The sequence below is a fragment of the Ranitomeya imitator genome, chromosome 3 (assembly GCF_032444005.1).
Source record: "Ranitomeya imitator isolate aRanImi1 chromosome 3, aRanImi1.pri, whole genome shotgun sequence".
NCBI lineage: Eukaryota > Metazoa > Chordata > Amphibia > Anura > Dendrobatidae > Ranitomeya > Ranitomeya imitator.
The window spans coordinates 741,106,298-741,127,383 of NC_091284.1; the positions used below are offsets into that span (position 1 = coordinate 741,106,298).

General features: G+C 43.0%; 1 protein-coding gene across 7 annotated transcripts in view; it reads left to right on the forward strand.

Moving 5' to 3' along the window:
• The window catches only part of TRIM13 (tripartite motif containing 13), a 341,054-nt gene extending 322,021 nt beyond the window's left edge, over nt 1-19,033 (forward strand). For 6 of the 7 annotated variants that reach the window (XM_069758870.1, XM_069758869.1, XM_069758871.1 and 3 more), the window contains one exon: nt 17,760-19,033. In XM_069758870.1, the coding sequence (XP_069614971.1) occupies nt 17,766-18,983 (1,218 nt within the window). In that variant the 5' untranslated portion in view covers nt 17,760-17,765 and the 3' untranslated portion in view covers nt 18,984-19,033. Of the gene's footprint in view, nt 1-9,511; nt 9,812-17,759 lie in introns of those variants that run through there. The other variant, XM_069758868.1, reaches the window with a different exon arrangement.
• Nucleotides 19,034-21,086: the final 2,053 nt, after the last annotated feature.

Genomic DNA, 21,086 nt, shown 5'->3' on the forward strand with positions numbered 1-21,086 from the left:
AATCATAAAAGTCCGCTGAAAAACCCGCTATAAAAGTAAATCAAACCCCCTTTATCACCCCCTTAGTTACGGAAAAATTAAAAAAATGTATTTATTTCCATTTTCCCATTAGGGCTAGGGTTGGGGCTAGGGTTAAGGCTACAGTTAGGGTTGGGGCTAAAGTTAGGGTTAGGATTACATTTACGGTTGGGAATAGGGTTGGGAATAGGGTTAGGGGTGTGTCTGGGTTAAAGGTGTGGTTAGGGTTACCGTTGGGATTAGGGTTAGGGGTGTGTTTGGATTAGGGTTTCAGTTATAATTGGGGGGTTTCCACTGTTTAGGCACATCAGGGGCTCTCCAAACGCAACATGGCATCCGATCTCAATGCCAGCCAATTCTGCGTTGAAAAAGTAAAACAGTGCTCCTTCCCTTCCGAGCTCTCCCGTGTGCCCAAACAGGGGTTTACCCCAACATATGGGGTATCAGCGTACTCAGGACAAATTGGACAACAACTTTTGGGGTCCAATTTCTCCTGTTACCCTTGGGAAAATACAAAACTGGGGGCTAAAAAATAATTTTTGTGGGAAAAAAAAGATTTTTTATTTTCACGGCTCTGCGTTATAAACTGTACTGAAACACTTGGGGGCTCAAAGTTCTCACAACACATCTAAATAAGTTCCTTGGGGGGTCTAGTTTCCAATATGGGGTCATTTGTGGGGGGTTTCTACTGTTTTGGGGCTCTGCAGACCATTCCATCAAAGTCTGCATTCCAAATGGCGCTCCTTCCCTTCCGAGCCCTCCCATGCGCCCAAACGGTGGTTCCCACCCACATGTGGGGTATCAGCATACTTAGGACAAATTGGACAACAACTTTTGGGGTCCAATGTCTCCTGTTACCCTTGGGAAAATACAAAACTGCGGGCTAAAAAAAAATTGGGGGGGGGGGGATTTTTTATTTTTATTTTCACGGCTCTGCGTTATAAACTGTAGTGAAACACTTGGGGGCTTAAAGTTCTAACAACACATCTAAATAAGTTCCTTGGGGGTTCTAGTTTCCAATATGGGGTCACTTGTGGGGGGTTTCTACTGTTTAGGTACATTAGGGGCTCTGCAAACGCAATGTGACGCCTGCAGACCATTCCATCTAAGTCTGCATTCCAAATGGTGCTCCTTCCCTTCAGAGCCCTCCCATGCGCTCAAATGGTGGTTCCCCCCCACATATGGGGTATTCGCATACTCAGGACAAATTGGACAACAAATTTTGGGGTCCAATTTCTCCTGTTACCCTCGGGAAAATACAAAACTGGGGGCTAAAAAATAATTTTTGTGGGAAAAAATTTGTTTTATTTTTACGGCTCTGCATTATAAACTTCTGTGAAGCCCTTGGTGGGTGAAAGTGCTCACCACACTTCTAGATAAGTTCCTTAGGGGGTCTACTTTCCAAAATGGTGTCACTTGTGGGGGGTTTAGGCACATCAGTGGCTCTCTAAACGCAACATGGCGTCCCATCTCAATTCCTGTCAATTTTGCATTGAAAAGTCAAATGGCGCTCCTTCGCTTCCGAGCTCTGTCATGCGCCCAAACAGTGGTTTACCCCCACATATGGGGTATCGGTGTACTCAGGACAAATTGTACAACAACTTTTGGGGTCCATTTTCTCCTGTTACCCTTGGTAAAATAAAACAAATTGGAGCTGAAGTAAATTTTTTGTGAAAAAAAGTTAAATGTTCATTTTTATTTAAACATTCCAAAAATTCCTGTGAAACACCTGAAGGGTTAATATACTTCTTGAATATGGTTTTGTGCACCTTGAGGGGTGCAGTTTTTAGAATGGTGTCACACTTGGGTATTTTCTATCATATAGACCCCTCAAAATGACTTCAAATGAGATGTGGTCCCTAAAAAAAATGGTTTAGAAAAAATGGGAAATTGCTGGTCAACTTTTAACCCTTATTATAAATTGTGCTGATGTATAGTAGACATGTGGGAAATATTACTTATTAAGTATTTTTTGTGACATATCTCTGTGATTTAATTGCATAAAAATTCAAAGTTGGAAAATTGCGAAATTTTCAAAATTTTCGCCAAATTTCCGTTTTTTTCACAAATAAACGCAGGTAATATCAAAGAAATTTTACCACTATCATGAAGTACAATATGTCACGATAAAACAATGTCAGAATCACCGGGATCCGTTGAAGCATTCCAGAGTTATAACCTCATAAAAGGACAGTGGTCAGAATTGTAAAAATTGGCCTGGTCATTAACGTGCAAACCACCCTTGGGGGTAAAGGGGTTAAGCATGGTGGTGGATCAATCATGTTTTGGGGTTGTGTTGCAGCCAGTGGCATGGGGAATATTTCACGGGTAGAGGGAAGAATGTATTCAATGAAATTTCAACAAATTCTTGATACAGACATGCCTTCTGTAAAAAAAAAAAGCTGAAGTGGAGAGTGAGGCAGCACATCCAGGGAAATGCAAAGTTTTTAACCCGTGCAACGTTTCTGCTCCAGTGAGCTTTTCTCATGCATCTCTACTGAGCTTGAGAAAAACTCACTAGAGCTGCAACCTCGCATGGGTTAAGAAAAGGTTAATTTCAGTGGATGCTCTGCCTCACTCTCCATATTAGGTGACTGTTGCATCAAGCCCTTAGAGGCGTGCACCCCCCACCTTTCAAATTGCCAGTGCTGCTGCCTTTCCTTTAACTACTTTACACACTGACATATGGTCCACATGCTAAAAAACAAAATCACAGCATACTGTCACGCTCACGCCCTGACTGATGGGCGTGAGCCAGGGGGTTTGTGGCCCCACTGTGCCACGAACTAGACTACCCTGGAAGGGGTGTGACTATGACAGCTGCCTTGGTCTTCTCTGGAGCCTCTGATGGTGAGGTCAGACTTGTGCGGCATTCAGCTGCCAGGTGCTACTCCAGGGTGGTGTCTGGCTGTGGCTGCTGATCCCACTTGGAGAACAGGAACACTAGGACAGGTGCAGGCATCAGGCAGGACTAACAGATGAGCACAGCTGAAACTAGGATGAGTAGATTGGCACGGCTGAGACACAGGACTGGCAGGAACGGCAGAGATACAGGGCTGCAGGCACGGCTGAGACACAGGGCAGGCAGGCACAGCTGAGACAGGGCAGGTTGGTGTGGTGTGTGAAGGAACAGGTAGGGACCTGTTCACACAGGAGGTGCAGGTACGGCTATGAAGAATGAAGGAACAGCTTGGGACCTGTTCACACAGGAGGTGCAGGTAAGGAAACAAGCAGAAAGGAATGAAGTATGAAGGAACAGGTTGGGACCTGTTCACACAGGAAGAGAACCGCAAGACTGTGGATAGGAGCGGTAGAGCAGCAAGAGAGAGAGCAGCAACAGAAGCTAAGCAGAGCGGAACCGCAAGGAATGCGGAGAGGAACTGCAGCAAGAGATTTCTGCAGCAGAAGCTAAGCAGGGCGGAACCGCAAGGAATGCAGAGAGGAGCCGCAGCAAGAGATTTCTGTAGGAGCAGAGTAGGACGGAGCAGAACTGCAGGAGTGCGGAGCAGAGGTAAAGCCGCAAAAGAGTGGAGCATAAGCAGAGAGGACACCAGGAAAGACACAGCAGGGAAAGAAGCCACAGACAAGGAGACAGAGGTAGGACAAAGTTCAGACAAGGTAATGGAACAAGACAAAGACACCGGGACCAGGATATTCTGCCTCCTGTAGGGCGGACAACAAGATCAAGGCAAGGCTAGAACAGGAACACTGAGACCTGGAGGGCAGACAGACCAGATCAAGGCAAAGCTAGGAGTAGAACCTCCAGAGAAGGAGGAGGAACACATAGCAAGGCCTGGCAGCTCAGAAGCTAGACACTAACTGAGTTTAGACATTGCACAGGCCCAGTCCACAGGGTGGAGCTGCACTCAATACTGGAGGCCTCTTGGTAATTGGTCAGGAACACATTAGACAGGTGCGCCCTGATTCTATAAGAACCAGAGAGTTCTGGCACCGCCCCCCTATGCACACAGCCAGGAAGCATGCAGAGAGCAGGCAGAAAGCAAGAGACACAGAGCATGGAGCCGGCAGCAGACAGAGACCACAACATGACCTGGAGCAGTGGGTAAGATGGTGTGTGAGAGATGAGAGGCCATGCCGTGATGTCAGCAGAGTTGTTATACATGCACTAAAGGGAAACGAAAGAAATGAGGTGGAATATACAGTGGGGCAAAAAAGTATTTAGTCAGTCAGCAATAGTGCAAGTTCCACCACTTAAAAAGATGAGAGGCGTCTGTAATTTACATCATAGGTAGACCTCAACTATGGGAGACAAACTGAGAAAAAAAAATCCAGAAAATCACATTGTCTGTTTTTTTAACATTTTATTTGCATATTATGGTGGAAAATAAGTATTTGGTCACAAACAAAATTTAATCTCAATACTTTGTAATATATCCTTTGTTGGCAATGACAGAGGTCAAACGTTTTCTGTAAGTCTTCACAAGGTTGCCACACACTATTGTTGGTATGTTGGCCCATTCCTCCATGCAGATCTCCTCTAGAGCAGTGATGTTTTTGGCTTTTCGCTTGGCAACACGGACTTTCAACTCCCTCCAAAGGTTTTCTATAGGGTTGAGATCTGGAGACTGGCTAGGCCACTCCAGGACCTTGAAATGCTTCTTACGAAGCCACTCCTTCGTTGCCCTGGCGGTGTGCTTTGGATCATTGTCATGTTGAAAGACCCAGCCACGTTTCATCTTCAATGCCCTTGCTGATGGAAGGAGGTTTGCACTCAAAATCTCACGATACATGGCCCCATTCATTCTTTCATGTACCCGGATCAGTCGTCCTGGCCCCTTTGCAGAGAAACAGCCCCAAAGCATGATGTTTCCACCACCATGCTTTACAGTAGGTATGGTGTTTGATGGATGCAACTCAGTATTCTTTTTCCTCCAAACAAGACAAGTTGTGTTTCTACCAAACAGTTCCAGTTTGGTTTCATCAGACCATAGGACATTCTCCCAAAACTCCTCTGGATCATCCAAATGCTCTCTAGCAAACTTCAGACGGGCCCGGACATGGACTGGCTTAAGCAGTGGGACACGTCTGGCACTGCAGGATCTGAGTCCATGGTGGCGTAGTGTGTTACTTATGGTAGGCCTTGTTACATTGGTCCCAGCTCTCTGCAGTTCATTCACTAGGTCCCCCCGCGTGGTTCTGGGATTTTTGCTCACCGTTCTTGTGATCATTCTGACCCCACGGGGTGGGATTTTGCGTGGAGCCCCAGACCGAGGGAGATTATCAGTGGTCTAGTATGTCTTCCATTTTCTAATTATTGCTCCCACTGTTGATTTCTTCACTCCAAGCTGGTTGGCTATTGCAGATTCAGTCTTCCCAGCCTGGTGCAGGGCTACAATTTTGTTTCTGGTGTCCTTTGACAGCTCTTTGGTCTTCACCATAGTGGAGTTTGGAGTCAGACTGTTTGAGGGTGTGCACAGGTGTCTTTTTATACTGATAACAAGTTTAAACAGGTGCCATTACTACAGGTAATGAGTGGAGGAAAGAGGAGACTCTTAAAGAAGAAGTTACAGGTCTGTGAGAGTCAGAAATCTTGATTGTTTGTTTCTGACCAAATACTTATTTTCCACCATAATATGCAAAAAAAATGATAAAAAACAGACAATGTGATTTTCTGGATTTTTTTTTTCTCAGTTTGTCTCCCATAGTTGAGGTCTACCTATGATGTAAATTACAGACGCCTCTCATCTTTTTAAGTGGTGGAACTTGCACTATTGCTGACTGGCTAAATACTTTTTTGCCCCACTGTATGTTGGTAAAAGTGCATCGTAAGTGCACATTCACACTGTGGCCAGTTAATAGGCATACCCAAGATAAAAATAAAATGAGAAAATACTTTGTAGTACATAAATCGTAATCTATATATAAAGCTGAGTGTATGTATGTGTGTGTATGTATCAAGCCATACCCACTCCACATAGCCACACTCACTCCACACGCAAAGCCCCTTCAACATGGCCCATGTTGTTAGCACACACAGCTGGAGACACATTCACCTCGAAAGCCACCCTGCAAAACTCACCGGCTGAGACGTCCCAGCCGCTGCGAGCTACAACCAGGGCCACAGCCTTCAGAGTATCAGTGCGGCGGCAGGCACAGGCCACATCTAGCTCCATCATGTCTAGAATGGAGTTGCTCCTGTGAGGTATGATGTCAAAGGAAAGGGAGGAGCCTCATGGATTACACTGCTGTGCTCGTAACAGGAAGTTGCTGTGCAGGTGTGAGGGGAAAATAAGTGGAGTGAGGGGAAAATAGTGGCGCACAGTGGCTCAGTGGTTAGCACTGCAGCCTTGCAGAGCTGGGGTCCTGGGTTCAAATCCCACCAAGGACAACATCTGCAAGGAGTTTGTATGTTCTCCCCGTGTTTGCATGAGTTTCCTCTGGGTACTCCAGCTTCCTCCCGCATTCCAAAGACATACAGATAGGGAGCCCCATCAGGGACAGTGATGATGTTTGTAAAGAGCTGTGGAATTAATAGCGCTATATAAATGAGTAAAATATAAATAAGTAAATAGTGGTGTGAGTGGAAAATGAGAGGAGTGAGGGGAAAATGGTGAAGTGATCGGAAAATGACAGGTGTGAGGGGGAAATGAGAGGCGTGATGGGAAAATGAGAGACGTGAGGTGCTGCTGCAGAATGAGTTGAAAATAAAGTGCTATTAATACTTGGGTAATCATTTAGTTAATTTGTGTTGCAAATCTGCAGTGTTGAATATATGATGTGAAATGCTTTTACATGCAATATAATCATTATAATTTGCTATAACAAACAAAGTTAGTTACTGCCAACACCAGGCTCTTCAGCTAGTAGTAAATAACTTGGGAACTTAGTTAACACTATTTTGATCAAATAAGCGTAAAAGCAATCACAAGGTGTACCCAATCAGGACGGTACCTATCTCTTGTAGTTCTCATGGTATCAGCAGAGGTCATTCATTATAGATGGGACCAGAGCAGGACCCAGACTTGACTTTTCAGTAGACTGCCTGCCCGTAGAAAGCTATATAGACAAAATGTCCAGCCATTTGGTATAACTGCCAAGTAGGTGCACATTCATTATCTTAGGTTTTGTGTGTTAAATGGCTACAGTGTGAATGTGCACCTACTTACTTACACTTTTTATATCAAATATAGTGTTAACTAAGTTATTTATGTTTTCACAGCATAGTCTGGTTTCTTATTCAGTGTAGACACACCCATTAAACTAAATGGGTGCATTAAAAAACTGATGTCAGGTCTGACCAAAAAAAACATAAACCGCATCCTAGATTATAAGGGGTATAGGTTTATCTGTGGAAAACACCGATAGAATATGTACAAGAAAATTGCACCAAAGGAGTCTTAGCGTGGAAAGCTGGACCAGTCTCTCCATTGATACAGTAGTGGACAAAGAAAAACTGTTGCTGGCCAGCGAGTGAGGAAAAAAGAGAGACACAAAATAATGCAATATTCACCCCTCCATTACCCAAACTCTAATTTTTCCAATTGAGGTATAACTGATCATCAATTCCAATACGAGTAAATCCCAATTCAAAGTGAAAACCGAGAAATTGATATGAGCTTAAGCTATTAACAAACCCCCACGGTTCAGACCATTGGGGGCCCAAGACGGCAATGATGTTTTTGATGTTGCTGCATGAAAGCTCTTCAAATCTAGAAGAAGAATTTCAGGTCTGTGACTGACAGTGACAGTGGAGAAGCCTGAGGAGAGGGCAAGAGTAGATGATATCTTCTTCTAGCCTCTTTTCCAGACTACACAAGACTCAATGAACGCTATACCATGAACAGAAATACCAATAATGCCGCCGGTGACTAAAATGGCAATAAACCTTAAGGGTATGTGCACACGTTCAGGTTTTTGCGCGATAAAAAAACGCATTAAAAACGCAGACATATGCATCCTATCATTTAGAATGCATTCTGCAATTTTTGTGCACATGATGCGTTTTTTTCCGCGAAAAAATGTTCATTAATTTTGCGGATTTTTTGTGTTTTTCCACTATTTAATGCATTGGGAAAAAACGCGCAAAAAACACATCAAAAACGCAAAAAACAACATGCGGATTTCTGGCAGAAATGTTTGGTTTTTGTCAGGAAATTTCTGCAAGAAATCCTGACGTGTGCACATCTACTATATAATTGTCTAAGGGGATCTTCCGTCTGTCTGTCTGTCCCGGGAATCCCGCGTCACTGATTGGTCACGCCAGCTGCCTGTCCTGGCTGCCGCGACCAATCAGTGACGGGGACAGTCCGATTAGTCTCTCCCTACTTCCGTCCAGTCAGTGCCCGGCGCCCGCTCCATACTCCCCCCGAGTCAGCGCTCACACAGGGTTAATGCCAGCGTTAACGGACCGCGTTATGCCGCGGGTAACGCACTCCGTTAACACTGCTATTAACCCTGTGTGTCCCCAACTTTTTACTATTGATGCTGCCTATGCAGCATCAATAGTAAAAAGATGTAATGTTAAAAATAATAAAACAAAACAAAAAACCTGCTATTCTCACCTTCCATAGTCCGCCGAGAAGCTGTGCCGAGACGCGCACGGCCTCCGCCAGCTTCCGTTCCCAGAGATGCATTGCGAAATGACCCAGAAGACTTAGCGGTCTCACAAGATGGCGGCAGCCGCGCGCATCTCGGCACAGCTTCGCTGGATCCCGGCGGGTGAGTATATAACTATTTTTTATTTTAAATATTTTTTTAACAGGGATATGTTGCCCACATATACTACGTGAGCTGTGTTACATACGGCGTGGCTGCTATATACTATGTGACCAGTGTTATATACTGCGTGGGCTGTGCTATATATTACGTGGTCAGTGTTATATACTGTGTGGGCTGTGCTATATATTATGTGGGCTGTGTTATATACTGTTTGCGCTGTGCTATATATTACGTGGCCAGTGTTATATACTATTTAGCGTGTGTTATATACTATGTTGCCTGTGTTATATACTGTGTGGCTGCTATATACTGCGTGGGCTGCGTTATATAGTACGTGGGCTGTGTTATATACTGCGTGGCCACAGTTATATACTGCGTGGCCTGTATTAACGCATCGGGTATGTATATAGCAGCCACATAGTATATAGCACAGGCCACGAAGTATTTGTCTGCTATATACTACATGGCCTGTGCTATATACTATGTGGGTGCTATATACATACATAGATATTCTAGAATACCCGATGCGTTAGAATCGGGCCACCATCTAGTACCCTTAATATTGGTGTAAGGGGTAAGGGTATTTGTTTAAAAGGTGTACATATTGGTTATGCCTGCCACTCTCTTCCTCCTTTCTTGGTCTCTCTACCGGTTTGCCCACAGGAAATAGAGCAAGAACTGGAGTTGGAAAATTCTTGGATCTCCGCGTGTTAGCATTCTAGGCCCTGCAAGTATGGGGAAAGCTTCAACTGTTAAAGGGCACTGATATAAAGGCGGGTGATTGGAATGTGATGCAGCTTTCTTCTCAGGTTCAAGAAGAGGAAGTGTCATGGAGAAGCTTCTGAAGCAACTTCTTCATAGGGAGGAGGGAGCAGCTGGCAGTGACATAGCAGCATCTGAGCTGCAGCAGCACACAGGGAGACCAGCACTAGAGGCAATACCAGAGAATGGGAGCAGGAGGAGTAAAAACCGCCTGTTCTCCGCCTTCCACACAGAGCAGGAAGAGGACACATTGTAGGAGGACACATTGTAGGAGAACACCAGCCCAAGCACAGCCTGTGATGCTGGGGACACAGAATGTAGCAGCCGGGGATTTCTCCAAGGAGTGCCGTGGGTGAGAAAGCTTCTGTGCTATTTAATGATTCTAAGCTTGTCTGTTCATCCAGTTGTTTTATTTAATAATTTTATGAGCAGAAATATGTGGTTGGCAGTAACACTATGGCCAACATGTGGGCTGGTAGGACTGAGGGTATGGCTACTGGTATTGATAATTCTCTAGGGAGAAATCTTCAGAGAATTTCAGAACCCTGGGGTCAGGGAGACCATGTATTGAATCGGTTCTGGTGTATCTGAACTAGGGTTAAAGAGGTTCTGGCATGTGACATAGTCTATATGGATAAAAGTATTAGGACGCCCCTCTTAATCACTGAATTCAGGTTTTTCCTTCAATCCCATTACCACAGGTGTATAATATCCAGCCCCTCGCCATGACGCATGCCTTTACTAATATTTGTGAGACAATGGGACGTTCTAAAGAGCTCAGATACCAGCGCGGTCCTGTGTTAGGACAATTCTTCCCTCCTAAATATTCCACCATCACCTGTGAGTGATATTATTGAAAAATGGAAGTGCTTAAGAACCACAGTAAGCCAACCAAGAAGTGGAGACCATGTAGCCTTACAGAGTAAGGTGCATAGTGTATGAAAGTCACCAACGCTCTGTTGATTCAATAACCGCACAGCCCAATCCTCCTCTGCCATTACCAGCAGGGCAAAAATTGGGCACCACGAGCTTCATGGCCAAGGAGCAACATGCAGCATCGGACTGGAGTACCTTGGCCTGCCACGGAAAATAATTCTAGGCACCCACCATTCAGTTATATAGAAATTGTACAGGTCCTTCTCAAAAAATTAGCATATAGTGTTAAATTTCATTATTTACCATAATGTAATGATTACAATTAAACTTTCATATATTATAGATTCATTATCCACCAACTGAAATTTGTCAGGTCTTTTATTGTTTTAATACTGATGATTTTGGCATACAACTCCTGATAACCCAAAAAACCTGTCTCAATAAATTAGCATATTTCACCCATCCAATCAAATAAAAGTGTTTTTTAATAACAAACAAAAAAACCAACAAATAATAATATTCAGTTATGCACTCAATACTTGGTCGGGAATCCTTTGGCAGAAATGACTGCTTCAATGCGGCGTGGCATGGAGGCAATCAGCCTGTGACACTGCTGAGATGTTATGGAGGCCCAGGATGCTTCAATAGCGGCCTTAAGCTCATCCAGAGTGTTGGGTCTTGCGTCTCTCAACTTTCTCTTCACAATATCCCACAGATTCTCTATGGGGTTCAGGTCAGGAGAGTTGGCAGGCCAATTGAGCACAGTAATACCATGGTCAGTACCAGTGGTACCAGTGGTTTTGGCACTGTGAGCAGGTGCCAGGTCGTGCTGAAAAATGAAATCTTCATCTCCATAAAGCATTTCAGCCGATGGAAGCATGAAGTGCTCCAAAATCTCCTGATAGCTAGCTGCATTGACCCTGCCCTTGATGAAACACAGTGGACCAACACCAGCAGCTGACATGGCACCCCACACCATCACTGACTGTGGGTACTTGACACTGGACTTCAGGCATTTTGGCATTTCCTTCTCCCCAGTCTTCCTCCAGACTCTGGCACCTTGATTTCCGAATGACATGCAAAATTTGCTTTCATCAGAAAAAAGTACTTGGGACCACTTAGCAACAGTCCAGTGCTGCTTCTCTGTAGCCCAGGTCAGGCGCCTCTGCCGCTGTTTATGGTTCAAAAGTGGCTTTACCTGGGGAATGCGGCACCTGTAGCCCATTTCCTGCACACGCCTGTGCACGGTGGCTCTGGATGTTTCCACACCAGACTCAGTCCACTGCTTCCTCAGGTTCCCCAAGGTCTGGAATCGGTCCTTCTCCACAATCTTCCTCAGGGTCCGGTCTCCTCTTCTCGTTGTACAGCGTTTTCTGCCACATTGTTTCCTTCCAACAGACTTACCATTGAGGTGCCTTGATACAGCACTCTGGGAACAGCCTATTTGTTGAGAAATTTCTTTCTGGGTCTTACCCTCTTGCTTGAGGGTGTCAATGATGGCCTTCTTGACATCTGTCAGGTCGCTAGTCTTACCCATGATGGGGGTTTTGAGTAATGAACCAGGCAGGGAGTTTATAAAAGCCTCAGGTATCTTTTGCATGTGTTTAGAGTTAATTAGTTGATTCAGAAGATTAGGGTAATAGGTCGTTTAGAGAACCTTTTCTTGATATGCTAATTTATTGAGACAGGTTTTTTGGGTTATCAGGAGTTGTATGCCAAAATCATCAGTATTAAAACAATAAAAGACCTGACAAATTTCAGTTGGTGGATAATGAATCTATAATATATGAAAGTTTAATTGTAATCATTACATTATGGTAAATAATGAAATTTAACACTATATGCTAATTTTTTGAGAAGGACCTGTATATAAGATTACCTTGTGCAGGCATGTACTACGGAGGACAGAGAATGAACTTCAATCCAATATTGCAGCCAGCATGCAGCCAGCGGGTAAGGAAAGGGTGAATCAAAAACCCCAAAACCCCGCCTCCATGGCTGAAGATTGTTCCCTCCAAATTCAGGTGACAGTGTCCCTTTAAATATCACCCCCCTCCTACTGTATCACCTCTTCCCCACTGTCACTTCTTATTTACTGTGGGGTCCCATCACCTATAATTGCATGAGCCCCCTTTCCACCCACTAGTGCTGAGCTGGAGAACTGGTCAGGCACATGTTTTACTCACATACTCCGATGATGATAATCGATATAGAAGCCGGCACTGTAAGTGAATGAGCTGCGCTTCACATTACGTGCTGATGAGCAGTGCAGCCGGGTGCAGAATAAAGCATGTGGCCCACCGCATGGCATTGCAGTATCCTGCATGCAGAGCATAGGAACTACATGACAGATGCGCACTGTTATTGTGCCTGGGCCTTACACTACCAAGCATAATGCCAATTGATTGATGGCGAGGTGTAAAGCGCATGGCCAATGGACCTTGAAGTCGTAAAAACATGTTTTATGGAATGACGAATCACACTTTTCCTTGTCAATCTCATGAATGAGCCTGAGGTTGGTGAATGCCAGGAGACTGTCACCTGCCCGACTGAATGGTGCCATCTGTTAAGTTTGGTGGACAAAAGATAATGCTATGGGGTTGTTTTTCAGTTGTTGGCCTTGTCCCCTTTGTACCAGTAAAGAGAAATCTTAAAGGGCTTTTCTGGTCCAAACTGATAAGTCTGCAGTCACTCTGTGACTTATGAATCTCTCCAGCATACGCACTGTGTGCTGTGTGGATTTGCCCGTTTCAGACCCAGGAACGGAGGGTATGTACGAGTTATAAATACCCCCGGCCAGTGGGCGTGGTCTCGCGCCATACACTTGTAGTGACGCGGCTGGCCAGTGGGCGTGTCCTTCTAGAGGGCGCGGCCTCGTTCAATGCAAGTGTATAGAGAGCGATGCCGCGCCCACTAGCCGGGGGTATGTATGGCTCATACGTTGCAACCAGACAACCCTTTAATGTCATAGCATAACAAGACATTCTGGACTATTGTAAACTTATAACATTGTTTGAACAATTTGAGCTAAGCCCTTTCTTATTCCAGCATTACTGTGCCACAGTACACAAAGCAAGGTCCATAAAGGCATGGTTGGGTGAGATTGGTGTGGAAGAACTTGACTTATCATGACTTCAAGCAATCCAACACCTTTGGGATGAACAACACCAGAGGTTTTGATCCTGGGCCCCTTGTCTAATATCAGTGTCTGACCTCACAAATGCTCTTCTGGATGAAGAGGTAAAAATTCCCGCAGACAACCTCCAACATTTTGTAGAAAGCCTTCCCATAAGAGTGTAGGCTATTTTAACGGCAAACGGAGGACCAACTCCACATTAATGATTATAGATTAGAAGAGGATGTGATAAAAGCTCATGCAGGTGTTATGTAGAGGTGTCCCAGTGCTTTTATCCATACAGTGCATCTTCTTTGAGTAATTGTTTTTCTTTTTGGTGGAACAGAAGATTTCGTACAATGATTTCATTTACATACAGTATTGTCTCTTTAGTCAGCAGCTGTAGAGCATGTTGTCAAGTTAAATAAATAAGTTGCTAAGTGAGGTTCAAGCAGGGTCTGGAACCTTTTTGGAAAAGCAAGATGTAAAAATCAACTTTTAAGTTCTATCTACTAAACCCTTGTACGCTGTTGTATGCCAAATTCATGGAGCAAAATCATGAAGAATCCTATCCTATACAACTGTAGAAACTGTTCCTCAAAGAACAGCAATATTCTACTAAAGAAAAAGAATGTTTAGCCTTCTAATGGTCCGAGAGTTACATTACTATGTAGTAAGCACATAATTTGCCTAAATCTCTTTACCGTCATCCTTTAATTTGATTGAACACAATGAAAGATGACAAGATAATGCTACAACCCAACCGATTAGATAATCCTTACAACCCAACTGATTGTCAGTGAAGTAGAAACCAAGAAGTGAGCATAGTAAAGGTACCTTCACACTGAGCGACTTAACAACGATAACGATAGCGATCCGTGACGTTGCAGCGTCCTGGAGAGCGATCTCGTTGTGTTTGACACGCAGCAGCGATCTGGATCCTGCTGTGAGATCGCTGGTCGGAGCTAGAAGTCCAGAACTTTATTTCGTCGCTGGATCACCCGCTGACATAGCTGAATCGGCGTGTGTGACGCCGATTCAGCGATGTCTTCACTTGTAACCAGGGTAAACATCGGGTTACTAAGCGCAGGGCCACGCTTAGTAACCCGATATTTACCCTGGTTACCATTGTAAATGTAAAAAAAACAAACACTACATACTTACATTCCGGTGTCTGTCGCGTCCCTCGCAGTCAGCTTCCCGCACTGACTGTGAGCGCCGGCCGTAAAGCACAGCGGTGATGTCACCGCTGTGCTCTGCTTTACGGCCGGCCTGCGCTCACAGTCACTAAGGACGCAGCAGCGATGCGGCGACCTGTAGCGACCTGTAGCGACCTGTACAACGATGCTATTTCATGACGATTCAATGGGACGTCCTGTCAGCAAGGTCGTTGGTAAGGTGTCAAACACAGCAATGTGTGCTACCCAGCGGGACCTCAACGATCAAAAAATGGCCCAGGCCATTCCGACACGACCAGCGATCTCACAGCAGGGGCCTGGTCGCTGCTACGTGTCACACATAGCGAGATCGCTACTGAGATCGCTGTTGCGTCACAAAACTTGTGACTCAGCAGCGATCTTGCTAGCGATCTCGCTGTGTGTGACGGGGGCTTTACACCCACCATTGCCGTATTACTTGCATTTAACTAAACCTGAGGGTGGTGTTTATATGGAATGCACTTAATTAAAGAAGCACTCTCATGCATATTTTTTTTCAGTAAATGTGTGTATGTAGAGTAGTGTGAGTGTATTAATATACTCACCGCTGCTGTCTCTGGTATCCAGCGCCATTCCACTCCTTTTCTCAGTGACGTCACTGCAATTTAGACTCTCCTGCTCACTCATAGAGTCTCTTTTACGATGTGTGTCTGTACAGACTCCTTATGCTCCATAGACTTACATTGTAAAAGCCATTGTAAAAGAGAGTCTGCAGAGCGGTGACGTCACTGAGAAAAGGAGCAGAACGGCGCTGGAACCTGGAGAGAGCGGCAGAAGGCAAGTATACAATTTTAATACACTTACACTACATTATATACACACATTTAATAAAAAACAAATGTTCATAGCAGCACTTTAGTAGCAGATGTGGAGGGTATGATTTTTGTTTTTGTATTAATAAAGATTGCAAGCTCCTCTTTACTTTATAAGTATATAGGCAGTATTGCATATTTATAATATTTGTTCTTTGAAAGTTGAACCCATGAATATATCCCTTTAATATTATGTGATTGTGGGTACTAGAGAATATAGTATTTAAAGGGAATCTTTCAACAGGTTTTTGCTATGTAATCTGAAGACAGCAGGAGATGGAGACTGAAACATAGAATTCAGGGATATGTCACTTGTCAAAGTGTGTACTGTTGTTTACTAACCATGAAGGATTTATCAGGAAGAGATTAACATTGCTGGACTAGTCGGCAACCCCCTCCTGTGATAAGCACCTCACTGTCTATGGACTTTGTACACTGAAAGCCTGGTGTGGGTGGGGGCAGCTCTTTCAGCTCTGCTTCATTCTAAATCTAAAAGCTCTGAATGTGTCAGAACGGCTGCACCCAGTAACCTAAGTGATGCATCATTGGATTCAGCTTCTCTTTGCCTACAACACGCTGCTCTCAGATGAGGTAGCAAAGACCTGCTGACAGACTCCCTTTAAGGGCACCTGGAGAAGATGTATTGGGCAACTTCATTTCAGAGTGAGTGAACTTAGCTTTGGGTTCTACTGAGACAAAGAAAGGATGTCCCCGACTATTGATTTTGTTTTGTCTTAGCTCAAAATAAATATGAGTCTTAGGGATCATTTACAATGCAGTTTTTTGCGTTTGAATGCTATCCATGTTTTTCATGGATAGAATGCGTACTTATGAAAGTTTATGGGGCTGTTCACATATGCATGATTTTTTGCCGATTGAGTTATTCACTCTAATTTGCAGAGACATGTCTGATCTTGATCCGAGTGCCTGATCATAATCGACCATGCAAGTCTATGGATCTGTGAGGAAATTGGACAGTACTCAGATGCTATCCAAGCGCTGTTTGTTTTTCATGGACTGCTAGATAGGAAAAGCTTGAAAAACTTGTTTGTCTCATCTGAGAACAACTCATGAAACTTTTGCCGAACTCTGATAAACGCAGAAGATTCCCCAATCCCAATGTATCATGTTGTATAGGTATACAGTGTTAAACATTGTCCATAGGCTCCTATTTTTTAAAACCAGAAACACATGGGCTACTTGCACATTGAACAAGTCTGTAGACACCTGTTCACACCATCAAGAAACTTGAAGACACAAAAGAGCACAATGAGGCCAAAAATACTTTGTTGTAAAAAAAATCACAGTAATAAGCAAGTGCTAGTCAAAAGATGGAAAAAACAGGGTATTTAGTTGATACTTTTTTTGCAAAAAAATGTATACTAAGCTGCTCCACCAATCGTCAAGGTATACCCATATAGAGCAGTCCTAACTAATGTATATAGTTTTATTTATAGAATTATATAATCCCTATCTGATGTATTTAAAAACCTGATCATCTGTATAGTACCTGTACAAGCAGGGTTCAGAGAGGGAATATCCATGTGGACCTGCTAGATGGAACAGCTTTAGTGCACATGACCCACACGGGAGTGGTGGACTCCCCAGTCTTGTGACTATATGGGTATACCTTGACGATTAGTGGAGCAGCTTAGTATACATTTTTTTGCAAAAAAAAGTATCAACTAAATACCCTGTTTTTTCCATTTTCCTATTTTTTAAAGCATACTATGCAGTACACTTTTTTATTTGCCTCCCTCTGTAGAAAGCATAGTAGTAGACCTTGCTTTCCTGAACAGTGAAAAAATGTATGGTGGCAAATACTGGCCCACCAACTCTGTTTCTATACTCTGAGCTAATGGGGGCCTCTTTGATAAGTTGAATGTATTCATTGGGTGATACTCCAGATGTATACTTCTGATATGTAAAAGCTATTAGTTATGAAAGTTGCTCCAGGGTGTCACAATAGTACAGGTCTTTCTGCTGTGGTCACCAGTAGTTAGCTCTTAGCAAATATGCAGGAGGGCGCTCATTTCATTATTTGTACTTCATAAGTAGTGAGGTCCCCTGCTCTTTCACATTTAGATGGCCTAAGTGCACAAGGGCAGATACAATGTCAAACAGGGAACATTTATAAATGGTTATAAAGGGTTAAACAGCCTTAGGAGTTACGAGAAGCAGGTATGATTAGCTGTTCCCAACATGACTCTTAGGAGTTGTCTTTGTTATTAGAAGACCACAGATGTTTTCATTGTTGACTTTTTTATGTGTTTTCTTTAGGATGTGATGGAGGTACTGGAAGAAGAGCTGACATGCCCCATCTGCTGCAGCCTTTATGATGATCCTAGGGTTTTGCCTTGTGCACATAGCTTCTGTAAAAAATGCCTAGAAGGTGTGCTTGAGGGAAGTTCTAGACAGATATGGAGACCAACGTTCAAATGTCCAACGTGCCGAAAAGAAATCTCTACAATGGATGTGAATAGTCCTCAAGTTAATTACTTATTGAAAGGAATAGTGGAGAAGTACAATAAGATGAAGGCATCTCCAAAGACACTGGTGTGTAAGGTTCACACTGGACAACCTCTCAACATCTTCTGCTCTACAGACCTGAAGCTGATCTGTGGGTTTTGTGCCACTAATGGCAATCACAAAGACCATGTCTTCTCCTCCATCGATGAGGCCTATAAGCAGGAAAAAAGTTCATTTGACTTTTTTTTTCAAAGTTTTGAGGAAATTCAATGTAAAGATGTGACTGCTCGCCTGGAAACCCTAGAGACTAACAAGAGGAACACCCTTCATTCGCTGACGACAGACTCAGACAGAGTAAAGGATTATTTTAAAAAGTTGCAGGAATTACTAGAACAGAAGAAAAACGAAATCCTCTCGGACTTTGAGACCATGAGGCTTGAGGTCCTGCAGGCTTATGACCCTGAAATCAATAAGCTCAACACCATTATTAATGAGCAGAGAAGAGCTTGTGTCATTGCTAAAAATTTTAAGGATATTTGTGATCCACTTTTATTCCTCCAGCAGATAGAAGAATTTAGAGAAAAAGTTGACTATCTTAAGGTTCCTTTACCTTCAGCCTCTGATGTGACTGTCTTGTCTTACATGAAAAATTTTGATACTCATATGTGGGATAACATAAAACTAGGAGATGTGGATAAGCTGTGTTTGCCACAGGAAGTACCCGCAAAGCAGGAAAGACAGAAAAAGAAATTTTCATTCTCTTATCGAGGAGTAGCTGCTGTTTGTCTTCTCCTTGTTGGAGTGATGGTGGCATTTTACTTAGATCCTCCAAACGATTTCTTGAAAACATGTGATGGCCTTATGCGGCATATTTACCTTTACTCATCAGATGTTTGCTTACAACTAATGGGAGAAGCCTCTGTTTGTTGTGAACTAGTTTCAGAACAATTCACTCTCCTCGTGAAAGTGGTAAAATATTACACGATGAATATTTTGGAGCACATGGCAAATTTTGCTTTTAAATATAAATTGTAATATATATAGAAATGATTTATAACACAATAAATGTATTGTGGTGTACTGACCATCCTCATTTGTCAGATATGTTCAAATTCTGTGTATGCATTGGGGAGACATTTTTAAGAAATGCACATAATCGATAATGCTAAGAAATCCAGTGAACATGATTAGGTGTAGGTTTCACGCTCAGCAATTTTCTGTTTTTAGTGGCCATTTTTGCTGAATTTCTTTCTGAAAATGATGCAGCCAGATGCATCCACAGCATAAATTGACTAGCTGCATATTTCAGATCTGTTGCGTAAATTCTCTTGAGTATGAACATGGAAACCTGGACTAAAAATCTGCTGCGTTTAATTAAACGGTCTATTAAATCCAATTGTAATGCATGCTTTTTTCCCTATGAGCCTAGATACTAGGAATTTTAGAAAAACATATATTTAATTTCTGTCCATCATGAAAACTGTGAGTGCTGCTGTCTGCGCTTCCAATGGTAGAGAAGTAAGTCCGTCTATAAGTTTCATCCAAGGTAATGCAGAGAATGATGCAGCAAAGCAGTGTGGATAGTGAAGTGAAACAAATGGAACTGGAATGACTTAATCCAGTGTCCAAGTCCCATGCACCATTGATAAATTCTGTGCTTGCAGGGGAGGGCCTCCCACTAGGCCCAAAAACAGTTGAATATCCCAGAATCCTGAGGCACCACAGGATAATCTTTAAAAAGTTAGATCTTTGTCTCATAATTTAAAAAAAGATCACAATAATAGGAAGACAAGGCAACATTTTGACCATATCTAGGAAATCAAGGCAGCGTTTCGATCATATCTGGCCTTTCTCACACCTCATCATAGATGTATTTTGATGTACTGTATATAAAGATCTAACTTTTTAAGGATTATGCTCTGGAACCTCGAGATTCTTGAACATTCAAACAGAACTGGAATTAGGAAGTTTGCCCACTGCATGTCTGCTGAGATCAAAAACAGTGAAACCAGCAGGTACCAAAAAAGTGTAAATTAAGGTTTACTGCATTATAAACTTTTACAGGCTTTTACTTCTCTTACTCCTGATTTTAGGCATCACTTGAATACCCCTTTACCTATCGATGCCAACTTGCTAAACTTAATTTATTTTAGTGAAATTAAATGTTATACACTGTCTTTGGCATTCAAACCCCATTTAATAAGGCAAGCCTGCAAGTGTAGTTGTTTAACAAGATATTGATCCATGCTGCGGTATTCCTGGGGTTGAATTCATATACAGGTACTTCTCACAAGATTAAAATATTATCAAAAAGTTAATTTATTTCAGTTCTTCAATACAAAAAGTGAAACTCATATATTATATGGAGTCATTACAAACAGAGTGATCTATTTCAAGTGTTTATTTCTGTTAATGTTGATGATTATGGCTTACAGCCAATGAAAACCCAAAAGTCATTATCTCAATAAATTAGAATACTTTATAACACCAGCTTGAAAAATGATTTTAAAATCCAAAATGTTGGCCTACTGAAATGTATGTTCAGTAAATACACCCAATACTTGGTCGGGGCTCCTTTTGCATCAATTACTGCATCACTGCGGCGTGGCATGTAGGCGATCAGTCTGTGGCACTGCTGATGTGTTATAGCAGCCCAGGTTGCTTTGATAGCAGCCTTCAGCTACTCTGCTTTGTTGAGTCTGGTGTCTCTTCTTCATCTTGACAATACCGCATAGATTCTCTATGGGGTTAAGGTCAAGCGAGTTGCTGGCCAATCAAGCGCAGTGATACTGTTATTTCTAAACCAGGTATTGGTACTTTTGGCAGTGTGGACAGGTGCCAAGTCCTGCTGGAGAATGAAATTTCCATCTCCAAAAAAGCTTGTCGGCAGATAAAAGCATGAAGTGCTCTAAAATTTCCTGGTAGACAGCTGCTCTGACTTTGGTCTTGATAAAACCCAGTGGACCTACACCAGCAGATGACACGGCTCCTCAAACCATCACTGATTGTGGAAACTTCACACTTGACCTCTGGGACCTTGATTTTCCAAATTAAATGCAAAATTTACTTGTTAGGGTTTGTGGATCGCACCAAATATAAATTATTTGGTGCGTGCAAGCACCGTAAACACACGGAGTT